The sequence below is a fragment of the Nycticebus coucang genome, chromosome 13 (genome assembly GCF_027406575.1).
Source record: "Nycticebus coucang isolate mNycCou1 chromosome 13, mNycCou1.pri, whole genome shotgun sequence".
NCBI lineage: Eukaryota > Metazoa > Chordata > Mammalia > Primates > Lorisidae > Nycticebus > Nycticebus coucang.
In genome coordinates, this window is record NC_069792.1 from 81,904,636 (window position 1) to 81,917,917 (window position 13,282).

At 41.4% G+C, this 13,282-nt stretch overlaps 1 protein-coding gene across 4 annotated transcripts in view; it reads left to right on the forward strand.

The window, feature by feature from the left end:
- The window catches only part of COL14A1 (collagen type XIV alpha 1 chain), a 239,651-nt gene that overhangs the window by 198,935 nt on the left and 27,434 nt on the right, over positions 1-13,282 (forward strand). For all 4 annotated transcript variants that reach the window (XM_053558381.1, XM_053558382.1, XM_053558383.1 and 1 more), the window contains exons 41-42: positions 6,302-6,355; positions 7,200-7,271. In XM_053558381.1, the coding sequence (XP_053414356.1) occupies positions 6,302-6,355; positions 7,200-7,271 (126 nt within the window). The remainder of the gene's footprint in view (positions 1-6,301; positions 6,356-7,199; positions 7,272-13,282) is intronic.

Below are 13,282 nucleotides of genomic sequence, written 5' to 3' on the forward strand. Positions count from 1 at the left end.
AAGAAAATTATAGACCGATATCACTAATGAATATAGATGCAAAAATATTCAACAAGATCCTAACGAGCAGAATCCAGCAACACATCAAACAAATTATACATCATGACCAAGTCAGTTTTATCCCAGGATCTCAAGGCTGGTTCAATATACGTAAATCTCTAAATGTAATCCAGCACATAAACAAATTAAAAAACAAAGACCATATGATTCTCTCAATCGATGCAGAAAAAGCTTTTGATAATATTCAGCATCCCTTCATGATCAGAACACTTAAGAAAATCGGTATAGAAGGGACATTTCTTAAACTGATAGAGGCCATCTACAGCAAACCCACAGCCAATATCATATTCAATGGAGTTAAATTGGAATCATTTCCACTCAGATCAAGAACCAGACAAGGCTGCCCATTGTTTCCATTGCTTTTTAACATTGTAATGGAAGTTTTAGCCACCGCAATTAGGGAAGAAAAGGCGATCAAGGGTATCCATATAGTGTCAGAAGAGATCAAACTTTTGCTCTTCGCGGATGATATGATAGTATATCTGGAAAACACTAGGGACTCTACTACAAAACTTTTAGAAGTGATCAAGGAATACAGCAGCGTCTCAGGTTACAAAATCAACATTCATAAATTGGTAGCCTTTATATATACCAACAACAGTCAAGTTGAAAAAACAGTTATGACTCTATCCCATTCACAGTAGTGCCAAAGAAGATGAACTATTTGGGAATTTATCTAACAAAGGACGTGAAAGATCTCTATAAAGAGAACTATGAAACTCTAAGAAAAGAAATAGCTGAAAATATTAACAAATGGAAAAACATACCATGCTCATGGCTGGGAAGAATCAATATTGTTAAAATGTCTATACTACCCAAAGCAATATATAATTTCAATGCAATCCCTATTAAAGCTCCACTCTCATACTTTAAAGATCTTGAAAAAAAAAATACTTCGTTTTATATGGAATCAGAAAAAACCTTAAATAGCCAAGACATTACTCAGAAATAAAAACAAAGCAGGAGGAATTACACTACCAGACCTCAGACTATACTACAAATCAATAGTGATCAAAACAGCATGGTATTGGCACAAAAACAGAGAAGTAGATGTCTGGAACAGAATAGAGAACCAAGAGATGAATCCAGCTACTTACTGTTATTTAATCTTTGGCAAGCCAATTAAAAACATTCCGTGGGGAAAAGATTCCCTATTTAACAAATGGTGCTGGGTGAACTGGCTGGCAACCTGTAGAAGACTGAAAGTGGACCCGCACCTCTCACCATTAACTAAGATAGACTTTCACTGGATCAAAGATTTAAACTTAAGACATGAAACTATAAAAATACTACAGGAGAGTGCAGGGAAAACCCTTGAAGAAATCGGGCTGGGTGAGTATTTTATGAGGAGGACCCCCTGGGCAATTGAAGCAGCTTCAAAAATACACTACTGGGACTTGATCAAACTAAAAAGCTTCTGCACAGCCAAGAACACAGTAAGTAAAGCAAGCAAACATCCTTCAGAATGGGAGAAGATATTTGCAGGTTATGTCTCTGACAAAGGTTTAATAACCAGAATCCACAGAGAACTCAAACACATTAGCAAGAATAGAACAAGGGATCATCGCAGGCTGGGCAAGGGATTTGAAGAGAAACTTCTCTGAAGAAGACAGGCGTGCAGCCTTCAGACATATGAAAAAATGCTCTTCATCGTTAATCATCAGAGAAATGCAAATCAAAACTACTTTGAGATACCATCTAACTCCAGTGAGACTAGCCTATATCACAAAATCCCAAGACCAGAGATGTTGGTGCGGATGTGGAGAAAAGGGAACACTTTTGCACTGCTGGTGGGAATGCAAATTAATACATTCCTTTTGGAAAGAGATATGGAGAACACTTAGAGATCTAAAAATAGATCTGCCATTCAATCCTGTAATCCCTCTACTGGGCATATACCCAGAAGACCAAAAAGCACATCATAACAAATATATTTGTACCAGAATGTTTATTGCAGCTCAATTCATAATTGCTAAGTCATGGAAGAAGCCCAAGTGCCCATTGATCCACGAATGGATTAATAAATTGTGGTACATGTACACCATGGAATATTATGTAGCCTTAAAGAAAGATGGAGACTTTACCTCTTTCATGTTTACATGGATGGAGCTGGAACATATTCTTCTTAGTAAAGTATCTCAAGAATGGAAGAAAAAGTACCCAATGTACTCAGCCCTACTATGAAACTAATTTAGGGTTTTCACATGAAAGCTATAACCCAGTTACAACCTAAGAATAGGGGGAAGGGGGAAAGGGAGGGGAGGGAGGTGGGAGGTGGGTAGAGGGAAGGGGATTGGTGGGATTACACTAGCGGTGCATCTTACAAGGGTATATGTGAAACTTGGTAAACGGTCTGTAAAGCTAGTGAATGATGCCCCATGATCATATCAATGTACACAGCTATGATTTAATAAAAAAAAGAAAAAGAAAATTTTAATCAGGGATGAAGAAAACAAGTAATTCATAGTAGTCTTAAAAATACCTTTGTTCTTGAATTATTATATGTAAAAATCTTTGATTGTTTATGACGGTTCATGAAAAGAAGCACCAGAATAAAATGCACTGTAGTGAACCCTATTGATTTTCTGAGCAGATGCCCTTCGCCTGGCAGGTGTGCTGGTCCCTTGATTGCTATGGGAATTAACCCCTAACAACTCACAATTGTCCCTTTCTCCAGAGAATTGCCCTTAGAAATGCCATTTCAGCTTCTGGTCAATGATAATGGATGTGATTGTATAGAACCTTACCGTGGGTCAACTTTGATGTGTAATTTACACTCCAGAGCTCCCCAGGGGAGCAGGCTGAGGCCCAGCTTTGGATAACCCGCTTCTCCACCTGTCTTCTCCCCTGTCCTATCCTGCTTCCCTCAGGACCTTATAGGTTTCTCCAAGAACACTCCTGCAATAAATCAGCTACACAAGAATTCATATCTGCTTCTAGGAAACTACTCCTAAGATTTTACTAAATGAAATTTCAACTTCTTGGGATAGGATGACTCCCAATGGCTTTCTTCCTGGTTTTATGAGAGATCAAGAGCTAAGAGGAATGTCAACAGCATTTCCTCCTTGCCCTATATATTTTCAGAGTCATTCTACCTCTGATTAAGACTTATTTATTCAACATGATAAGCAGAAAACTGCCTCCAGGAGCCTCAATTTTATTCAAGTTAAGCATTTAAATAGGTACAGTACCTATTTTTTTGCCAGCAATGTGTATCAAGGTGTTAGGAATGTAATAATCCATAAAACATAATTTCTGCCCTCGAAATAAAAAAAAAAGAAAATTCAGCTACTAAGGATGCTCTTTAGATAGGCAAACTTAGAGAAAACATATATTATCCAATCTCCGATTTTGATTTGATTATGCTAAAGCATTAGCCCCACTGCCATATTAAGCTCATATGTACGAGCATTTCATTGTCTTTCCTTCTAGATAATACTCACATGGTGTCTATGAATCAGGTGAATTCAAGCCAGTTCACAGGAGTATCCCTACAATGTCATCACGGATGGGAGAACACTGAGAGATCATTGCTTTATAAAAACTCTTTCCCACGTGATTGGGAGAGAAGGGTAAATGTGTTATTTCCTGATGATCTTCCTTGGAATAATGCAATTTTCTGTAGTTTTCTTTTAAGAAAATATATCATGGCTTGCTTCTCTCTGTGAATAAGCTTTCCCTCACTTGTTTTTGAAATGTTTCCCATCTGGAGCGGTGCCTGTGGCTCAGTGAGTAGGGCGCAGGCCCCATATACCAAGGGTGGAGGGTTCAAACTCGGCCCCAGCCAAACTGCAACGAAAAAATACCCAGGCGTTGTGGCACCTGTAGTCCCACCTACTTGGGAGGCTGAGGCAGGAGAATCGTCTAAGCCCAGGAGTTGGAGGTTGCTTTGAGCCATGATGCCACGGCACTCTACCTAGGGCGATAAAGTGAGACTCTATCTCTAAAAAAAAAAAAAAGAAAGCGATGTTTCCCATCTGGACACATCCTGAAACAGCGTCAGGGAGGACTCCTGCAGCAATGCCACAGTTTCTATTGTTGTGCAGTTGCACTGGCCACGTGTCATATGTGCTCACACTCGAGTGCACACTCACTTCCTGTCCGGTGCTGGAAGAGTTTTGAGGCAGGAAACAAAAGATGTCCTTTCTTGAAATGTTTCCTTAAGTTATTGACTATGTGCCCAGGATCCATTTTTTTCTTATGAGAACTTCATCTAAGAAATAAAAACATTATTAAAATTTTCTTTTGAAAAAGTAGTTAGGTTTCCTAACGTCTCTTGGCCTCAAGTTTTCTCACTTGTAATGTGAGAAAGTTGAGCTATGTGAGTTCCAAGGTCCTGGTCATCTCTTATATATTCTGGTTGCGATGTGCTGTATTTAAACTCCATTTAAAGTCCTTTCCTTTGACCTACATCAGTATTGATTTTTTTCTGTGTAGTTAGTAAGTCCAAAGATGGATGGGTGTGTGTCTGTACGTGTCTGTGTATAGTTTAATCTGGGTCGGGGCTTATCACTGCAGCTTTCTCGAATTTGTAATATTTTTGACTAAAGTGAAAGAACAGAAGTAATAGTCAAAAAACAAACAAAACAAAAAACAAATAGTATCTTGCCTACCAGGAATGGATAAGGGCTGTAACAAACAACCCCCAAATCTCAGTGGTTTAACAAAATGAAATAGAATAAAATAAAAATATATTGCTTGTTCAGAATCCAGTGCTGTTGGCAAGGCAGGTAGAGGAAGGGGGTCTCTGCTCTATGTGGTCATTTGAGGACACAGGATCTTTCCATCTTGGAGCTCTCTCACCTCCAATACAAGGGCCCCTGAAGTTGCTCCAGAACAGGAAAAGAAAGTGGAGGATCACTATCACCTACCAGAAATTTTTTTGAGCCAGAACTGAACTGACCCCTTTACTGGCTGGAACTCAGCCATGTGGCTCCCAACATAATTGTGAGGTGACTGCAAAAAAATGTATCCAAAAGCTCACTGCACCTTCAGACTCCCTGGGCTGGAAAAATGTGCCCAGGCATGAAAGGAAAACCATGGATATTGGTGAGCTTGAGCATTCTTTATCTTCCCTGTTTTTCTGACTCACTAGCATTCTGGGGCTGGGAGGTTTATATAGCGCCTTGCTGACCAGTGATTTTCCTGCACACACGTCCCACCCTTGTTTTTGGGCCGCCTCCCACATTCTCTCTACCAACTTACACACCATTTTCTTTCTTTAAGTCACATCTTTATTCTCTTTTATTTGACACCTTGAGGTGCAGAGATAATGGGAGTGGTCTGGGGAGCCCTGAATGAAGGATTTTCATGAGTAAGATGAGCAGAAAGGACAGCTCCCTGGAAAAATGGCAGAAATGTCAAACAGGGGATTGGGAGAGACAGTGAGGACCCCTGGAGAGGTTTGAGTTGGTTTAGGCTGGGAAATAATTCATCCCACAGGAGGCAAAAGGCATGATGAAACTTCTGTTTGGAGGTGGTATTTGGAACAAAATTTTATAACCTAATAGAATTTGGGATTGAAGATCCTCTGTCATGTTAACTGCACTGGGAAGGCCAGTTTACAATTAAGAACTGTAAACATTTACTAGTAAGTCATTCCAGCTGTTAAATTTTTTAACACTCACATAAAAATAACACACACACATATTTAATAATTTAGACAGATGTTTTTATAAAGAACATCATTTGCATGGAATGGAGACCAAACACGTACGCATTTGCGAGCCCACAAGGACACACATTCAACAAATCTGCCCAGCATTCAAAACTGAATCATCACAGCAGGAAATCCCTCTGTATTATTCTCCAGCTTGTTCCTAAAGAGTTGCAGAGATTCAGATATTGTAGGTACCTGTGATAGAGGCTCCCGGCTCAAGAATCAGGTCATGAAAGGCACTAATTCAGCTTCTCGTCTGGTCATCAATAACCAATAATTGAGCCCCCTTCTCATTCGCTATGCTGAGTTTAATAACACATTCTGGAAGCAAGTTTCTGTTTAAGTTTGTAAGTAGTTTCTTACACCTAAAAGTCTTGCATTGGACAATTTAACAGAGCCAACAAACACCAAAGACTTGCCAAGAACAATTCCCATGAAGAGTTCAAAAGCAGTGAATCTTTGGTAGTTCAAAGCAAGTGGCAGGACTTGAGCCCTCTCCCAATATTAAAAGGAATTAGGCGAGCCTATTCTGAAAGTCATGTGAATAAACTGCTTAGTTGACACACTGTTTCTTTTCCCCAGGGCTTTCCAGGAAAAGATGGTTCCTCTGGCCCTCCAGGACCGCCAGGGCCAATTGTAAGTATTTCCAGAATACTACTGGGACATACTTAGCTTTAGAGCATTTCCTTCCTTCCCTCCCTCCTTCCCTCTTCCTCCCTTTCCTCCTTCCTTCCTCCTTTCTGTTTCTAAGACAGAGTCTCACTCTGTTACCCAGGCTAGAATGCAGTGGCGTCACCAAGCTCACTGCAACTTCAGACTGTTGGGCTCCAGGGATCCTCCTGTCTCAGCCTCCTGAATAGCCGGGACTAGAGGCAAACATCATCATTACTGGTTAATTTTTCTTTTCTTTTCTTTTTTTGTAGAGATGGGGTCTCGCTATGTTGCCTCAGGCTGATCTCAAACTCCTGGTCTCAAATAATTCTGCCACCTCACCCTTCCGAAATGCTGGGATTATAGTTGTGAGCCACTGCACCTAGCCACACTTTATTTCTTTTAAGAGATTTTCTTTCACCAGATCTTTGACTCAGCAGCTATCTTTGCTATTAGTATAACAACTTATCCCTTGGTACAGAACTCTCCCTAAACATCTTTAAAAAGATAATATATTCATACAGCCTGATTGCTCTTCCTCTGAGCTACTTTTCATAATGTCACCTGCATTAGTTTAGGTTTTTATTAGACACAAAAAGGCCTGAGTTTCACAGAACACCAGACCTATAGTATGGAGACTAAAAAACAAGTCTTCCCTACATTTATGGTGGCTGGGATCAGGAATACACAGTGAAGCCTAAAGTCTTAGTGACAAGGGGGAGAAAGTCTATCATTAAGGGTATATGTGTTAATCCTGCTTGAAAGTTAGCTGTCAGCCCTGAGAATGTGTGAGTCTTCATTTTGTTTTGTTTTCCTGCTTCTTTTCTAGGGCATTCCTGGAGCCCCAGGGGTCCCCGGGATTACAGGAAGCGTGGGACCACAGGGTGCCTTGGGACCTCCTGTGAGTACACAGTAGCAGCTGGTCAGGGCCTGTGCTTGGTCATCACATTTATTATTCATGTGTTTAACCTTACCAGCGTCTCTACTGGTGAGAGAGGCTTACTCCACACTGGACTCCTTGGGAATCCATAAAGGAAACTGCAGAAACTCGAGGATTTACTCCTAGGAGTAAAATCAGATTGCACATATGTCCTGGCTAAAGACAAATGGTCCTAATGGAATTTGTGCTTTTGCTTCTGTATGTTTTTGTTGCCTGTGGGTTTTGGTTTTTGTTTTGTTTCGTTTTGTTTTCTGTATTTGGCTAAGTAAACTCAATATCATCTTTGTAGAAATTGGTCAGCAGCTACATGTTAAGCAAGCCAGGCTCCCAAGGGGGAAAAATAGAAGGCTGGGAGATTCAAGGTTTTATGAGAGTGGCAATAGATTTTTCTTTTCTAAATTCTACAAGACAGAATTTGTCATTAAAACACATATGTAAGTGAGCAGTGGGGCAAATGAAAGCATAATGAATGGAACTCATCACCTCCCATATTTGTGTTTCCAGTCTCAGGTCAGTATTTAGATGTGATCAGTGGGAGGGAGAGGAAGAGGGAAAAACTGATGCACACATCTGCACCTATTTCCTAAAATGAGCTACTTGCATTACAGGGCCTCTGGAGCCACACTTGGCATCTTCTGATGACTTGCAAGTGGGGTTGGTCAGCATTTTGATATTATCTGTGGAGTACTAAGTCTGCATCCTTAAACTAAAACAGCAGAAATATGTAAAGGTATTAGGGCAAACATACACAATTTGTGGAACAGGGAAATCTAAATTTAATGAATTAGATTTCTATTGCTGCCTAACAGATTACTGCAATCTCAGTAGCTTAAAACACAGATTTATTATTTCACAGTTCTGTAGGTCAGAAGTCTGGCATGACTCTCACTGGGTTAAAGCAAGGTACTGGTATTTCCTTTCTGGAGGCTATAGGGGAGGATCCATTTCCTTTCCTTTTCTAGCTTCTAAAGACTACCCACATTCCTTGGCTTGTAGCCCATGGCCCACTTCCATTATCAAAGCCAGCAAAGTTGCATCTCTGGCTTTTCTTCCATAGTCACCTCTCTCTGACACAGCCAGGAAAGTTCTTCTGCTTTCTAGTAACTGTGTGGGTACATTGATGAATCTAGATAATTTCCCTGATAATCCCAAAGTCCTTTACTAAATCACATTTGCCCAGTCCTTCTTGACATTTTTAAGGTAACATATTCACAGTTTCTGGGGATTAGGAAATTTTAGGGGTCTTTTTTCTGCTTACCGTAGTGAACAAGATGTAACAGAAATATTGGTTCCCATTCATAAAGATACCTCTTTTCCTCTAGCTACTTAGGTAGTCTTGGGACTCTTTACTCTCAAATTCGTTTTAATAAAATTATTTCATCCTCAGAGTCTTTTTCTAAGCTGCGATTCACATAATAGTATGCAAGCACAAAAAAACGTGCATCTTGATTTTAGTAAACACATCCTAATTTGCACATCTAATTAAATGCTATCTTTCCTGGTCTCTTTACAAAGCTGCATTCTTATTTTAAGTACACTTTCTTTGTCCAAAAAAATGTTAGATCTCCTCTTTTCTTTTTTTTTTTTTTTTTTGTGGTTTTTGGCCGGGGATGGGTTTGAACCCGCCATCTCCCGCATATGGGACCGGCGCCCTACTCCTTGAGCCACAGGTGCCACCCAGATCTCCTCTTTTCAAATGAAACTACTTATGGGCCACAGGAAAGATAAATTCATTGCTTTATCTTCACACTTTCTTTTTAATCCTAAAAGACATACCAAATATGATTCTGTACATAGAAACAGACACTAACACCCACATGCACACACATGCACGCACATGCTCACACATGCACACACATGCACACACATGCTCACACATGCACACACATGCTCACACATGCACGCGCATGCTCACACATGCTCCCACATGCCCCTGCCTCCACCATTCCTTCACTGCAAACTTATCTATTCATTTGATTCTAGGCCATTTCATACCAAAACAAAAATCTTAAAAATAAACTCTCTGCTATTAGGCTTCAGGCTGCTTCCCAAAATGTGCTCCTGGGAACCAGAGTTCCAGAATATGTCAACAGGGCTTAGAGAGCATGGGGTCCTGGTCAAAGAAGTACCAGAAACGGTGCATGCTAAATCTGTTTCTCAGAAAGTCATGGGAAATTTTAGGATATCAAAGGCTTTGAGGCGTGCTGATATCAAACAAGAAAATACCTAAGAGCTATTTAATTTGGTTAGACAACAGACCTATTTGTGCACAAGGTGATTTTCTTGTTCTTACTGGCATTTCTAGGAACTAGTTTCTCTTAACCAGGCCAGGCAGGGGCAAGCTAGAGGAATGGAATGGCAGGGGGCTAAGGAAAGAAGAGCAAATTCAGAGCCTTGGGGAAGGGTGAGTGGAGTCCAAATGGGACAGGGAGAACTCAAGCGAGACCTGAAATTTATTAAGTGTGACAGCACCTTGCTTACCCACCTGGGTGCTGGGTAGGGATGCCACAGGGTGGCTTGGGAGTTTCGTCTCAAAAGCAAATTGTTCTCTGAACTGTGCAGCCCAGATTTTTCCCTGTGTTTGGGGCTGCCAGCTCCCAGATGCCTGCTGGCTGCCAGACTGGTGTGACTGTTACACCGGGCTCAGTGTCGTGGCATTAGGCCCTGATTGATTTCCCATGCATGTCTGTCTAGGAAGGCAGGAGGGAAAGAGACCAAGCGGGACAGACTGAAAATAGCAAGTGTTTCCTACAGCTGGTGCCAGAAGCGCCTGCTTTCGGGTACTCTGCCTTCAGTTGCCGGCTCTCCAGGGCAGAAAGCACAGTGCTGCCGCCGGGGTCCTGACTCCTTCCTGAGTTTTAAGCCTCGTCTTCAGTATGGTTCTTCCTCTGCAGTAGGGCAGACAGTGATGAAGCACCTGGATAAAGCGGCTGCTTACTGCTGTTTAGCCAGCTAGAGTAAGCCCAGAGATGCAGCCTTTAAAGCGCATTGGCTCGGAAGTCAGGATGCCTGGGTTCTACATGTGGCCCTACGGAGATGGAGGTTTCTATATAAAAAGCTTTCATAAAAAAGTGGAAGAAAGTGTGAAATGCCTGAAGGGGGAGACAAAGAAGTTGCCATGGAAGTTCTGGGGTTAAAGGGGAGAGAAAGACAGAGAGGAAGAGGGAGACAGATGGAGGGAGAGAGATGGGAGAGCGGGAGAGAGAGAAAAAGAAGGAGAGAGAGAAAGGGAGGAAGAAAGAGAGAGAGAGAGACAGAGGAAGGGGGGAGGAGATGAGAGAGAGGAAGAGAAAGGGGGGGAGGAAGAGAAGGGGGAGAAAGAGGATGAGAGGAAGAGAGAGGGAGAAGGGGAAGAGAGAGAGAGAGGGAGAGAGAGAGGGAGAGGAAAAGAGGGGGGAGAGAGAGGGAGGAGAGAGACAGAGAGAGTGGGGCAGGGGATGCCTCCTGAGCAGAGGGTGTAAGTAGTGGCTCCAGAAAGGGGCAGCCTTCTTTCAATGAGATCTCCAAATGTGGATGGGTTTCCCGTGCACAGAGACAGGAAGATGGCAATACTTAGCTGGGGATTGTAGAAACACAGGGGAACACAGGGCACCCCCTGTCTTTTGTACAATTGAATAGTTTTCAATTCTCTCTAGCTCCATCAAACCTACCACAATTTTATTTCAAGCCCCGCTCACTCTTCACCGAGACTATCACAAGAAGCTCTCAGGGGCCCCCAAACTCTGATTTAGCCCTGGTCTAGTTCCTTCCCCAGCTGCCAGAACAGCTTTCAGTACAACCCCCTCATCATTCCCTGGCTCTTACCTCCTCACCACATCCTCATCTCTGGGGCAGTGGTTTTCAACCATTTTTATCTCACAGCCAACTTCTGCAGCACACTTAAATTATGTTAATAAAAAAAAAGGTGAAAAAAAAAAAGGAAGTACTTACCATCCTTTGAACTTCTTTTGAAAGTAATCTAATTCATGATTTTGAACCTTTTCACAGCATCCTCTCACGGCACCCCAGGGTGCTGCCGCACACGGGTTGAGAATCACTGCCCTAGGGGATGGGGCCCAAACGTGCCCACAGCGCACGTGGCCCCTCACGACGGGCTCTTACTTTCCTCTCCAACTTCATCTACCATCATCCCTCCCCTTAAAATTCCCCAAATATATGCTAGACTCTTTCATCTTTTTCTGCCTTCAGGAAGGCTTTTCCCTGTCTGGGTTGCTTTTTCCTCCTTTCACTCTTTGGTGAGCTCCTGGCTGTTCTTTAAGATGGCACATCTGCTATGCAGAGCCACCCTTAGGGACTTCGTTCCAACTGTTCCCTGTCTCCACAGAAGTCACAGTTCCTTCAGGACAGAAACGGTATCATACCCCAGCTCAGGGTCTGACACACAGAGAACACTTAGAATGTTTTTACTGAAAGAAAAAAAGAAGGTATGTTTGCTTTCTAGACAGGCCAATGTTCAGGAGAGTATTAGAAGAATGTTCTTTTTTTCTTTTTCTTTTTTTTTTGAGATAGAATGTTACTTTATCACTCTCGGCAGAGTGCTATGGCATCATAGCTCACAGAAACAGCAACCTCAAACTCTTGAGCTCAAGCTATCATCTTGCATAGCCTCTCAAGTAGCTGGGACTACAGGTGCCTACCATGACACACAGCTACTTTTAGAGACTGAGTCTTTCTCTTGCTCAGGCTGGCCTTGAACTCGTGAGCTCAGGCGATCCACCTGCCTCAGCCTACCAGTGTGTTAGGATTATAGGCGTGAGCCACTGTGCTTGGCCAAGAAGAATATTCTTATATATTAGGGGTCAGGTCATGGAAGACCTTGAGAGCCAGCCTAAGATGTTTTGATTTTGTTTAACAGACATCTTTAATATGTGGCACTTGGACCAGGAGATCATTTCTCTTCCTTTCAGCCCTAAAATTCTGTGAATCTGTGAATGTAGCTACTGTGTTTTTTTTTCTTTACATTTCACGTGGTCCTGAAACTAAAGGAAAATGTGCCACTTTTTCCTGTCTACATCTGCAAGGAATATGTGTTTTCCCTCAAAGCAGACTTCGGTGAAGTTATGGGCCTCTGGTTGCTCCGGAATTTTTATTTTGTTTTTGTTTTACTTTGTAAAAAAATCAAAGATGTCAGAGAAGTTGAAATAAAAAAAAAAAATTCTACCTGAATAGATATATCACTAAAAAGATCTTTCACCGAGACCACCTAATCTGTCCTTTAGCTACTTAATTATAAGCATCATGAGACTGAGTTTGAGAAACTTCCATCCCAATTAAACAGGTCCATCTTTACGTACCAGAAGGTGCCAATCATTGATGCTGTCCATTTCCCAAATCGATCAAGTTTGTGCTATAATTCCATTCTCTACATTTGAAACAGTTTTTGTATAATCTAGTTGAATAAATGATAGGAAGGAAAATATCAAAAAGTTCAGAAATAAAAATATGGAAGATAAAATGGATCTTTAAAAATGACTCAATTACTTAATGACCTAATTACTGGAGTTAGGCTTTGGGGGATGGCAGGTTTGCTTGTTTTTTTTTTTTTTATTTTAATTAGAAAAAAATATTACCTTCACTGGAATAGGAGTTATTGAGTAGCAGAACTGCTGATCAGGGCTCTCTTTCATTGGGGCAGTAGAGTAGACTCAGGATACAGGCAGATTCCAGAAACCACAATTTGGACTCATGGCCCAGCTTTTCCTTCCTCACATGTATTGTGTGATCTCAGGCAAGTGATTTAACCTCTCAGTGCCTCTTTTTCCTAACCTATAAATGGAATAATATCTCATCGGACCATTCTAAAGAATAAATGCGTTAACCTTGTACAAATGTTGTAAGCATGACATGAGTTAATTTTATAGGACTGTTATAAAAGTTAATTGAGTTAATTTTATGGGGTTGCAATAGGGTTACTTGACAGTACCAAGAACAGTATGTGGGACGTGGTAAAGCAGCTTACATATGAATAACTA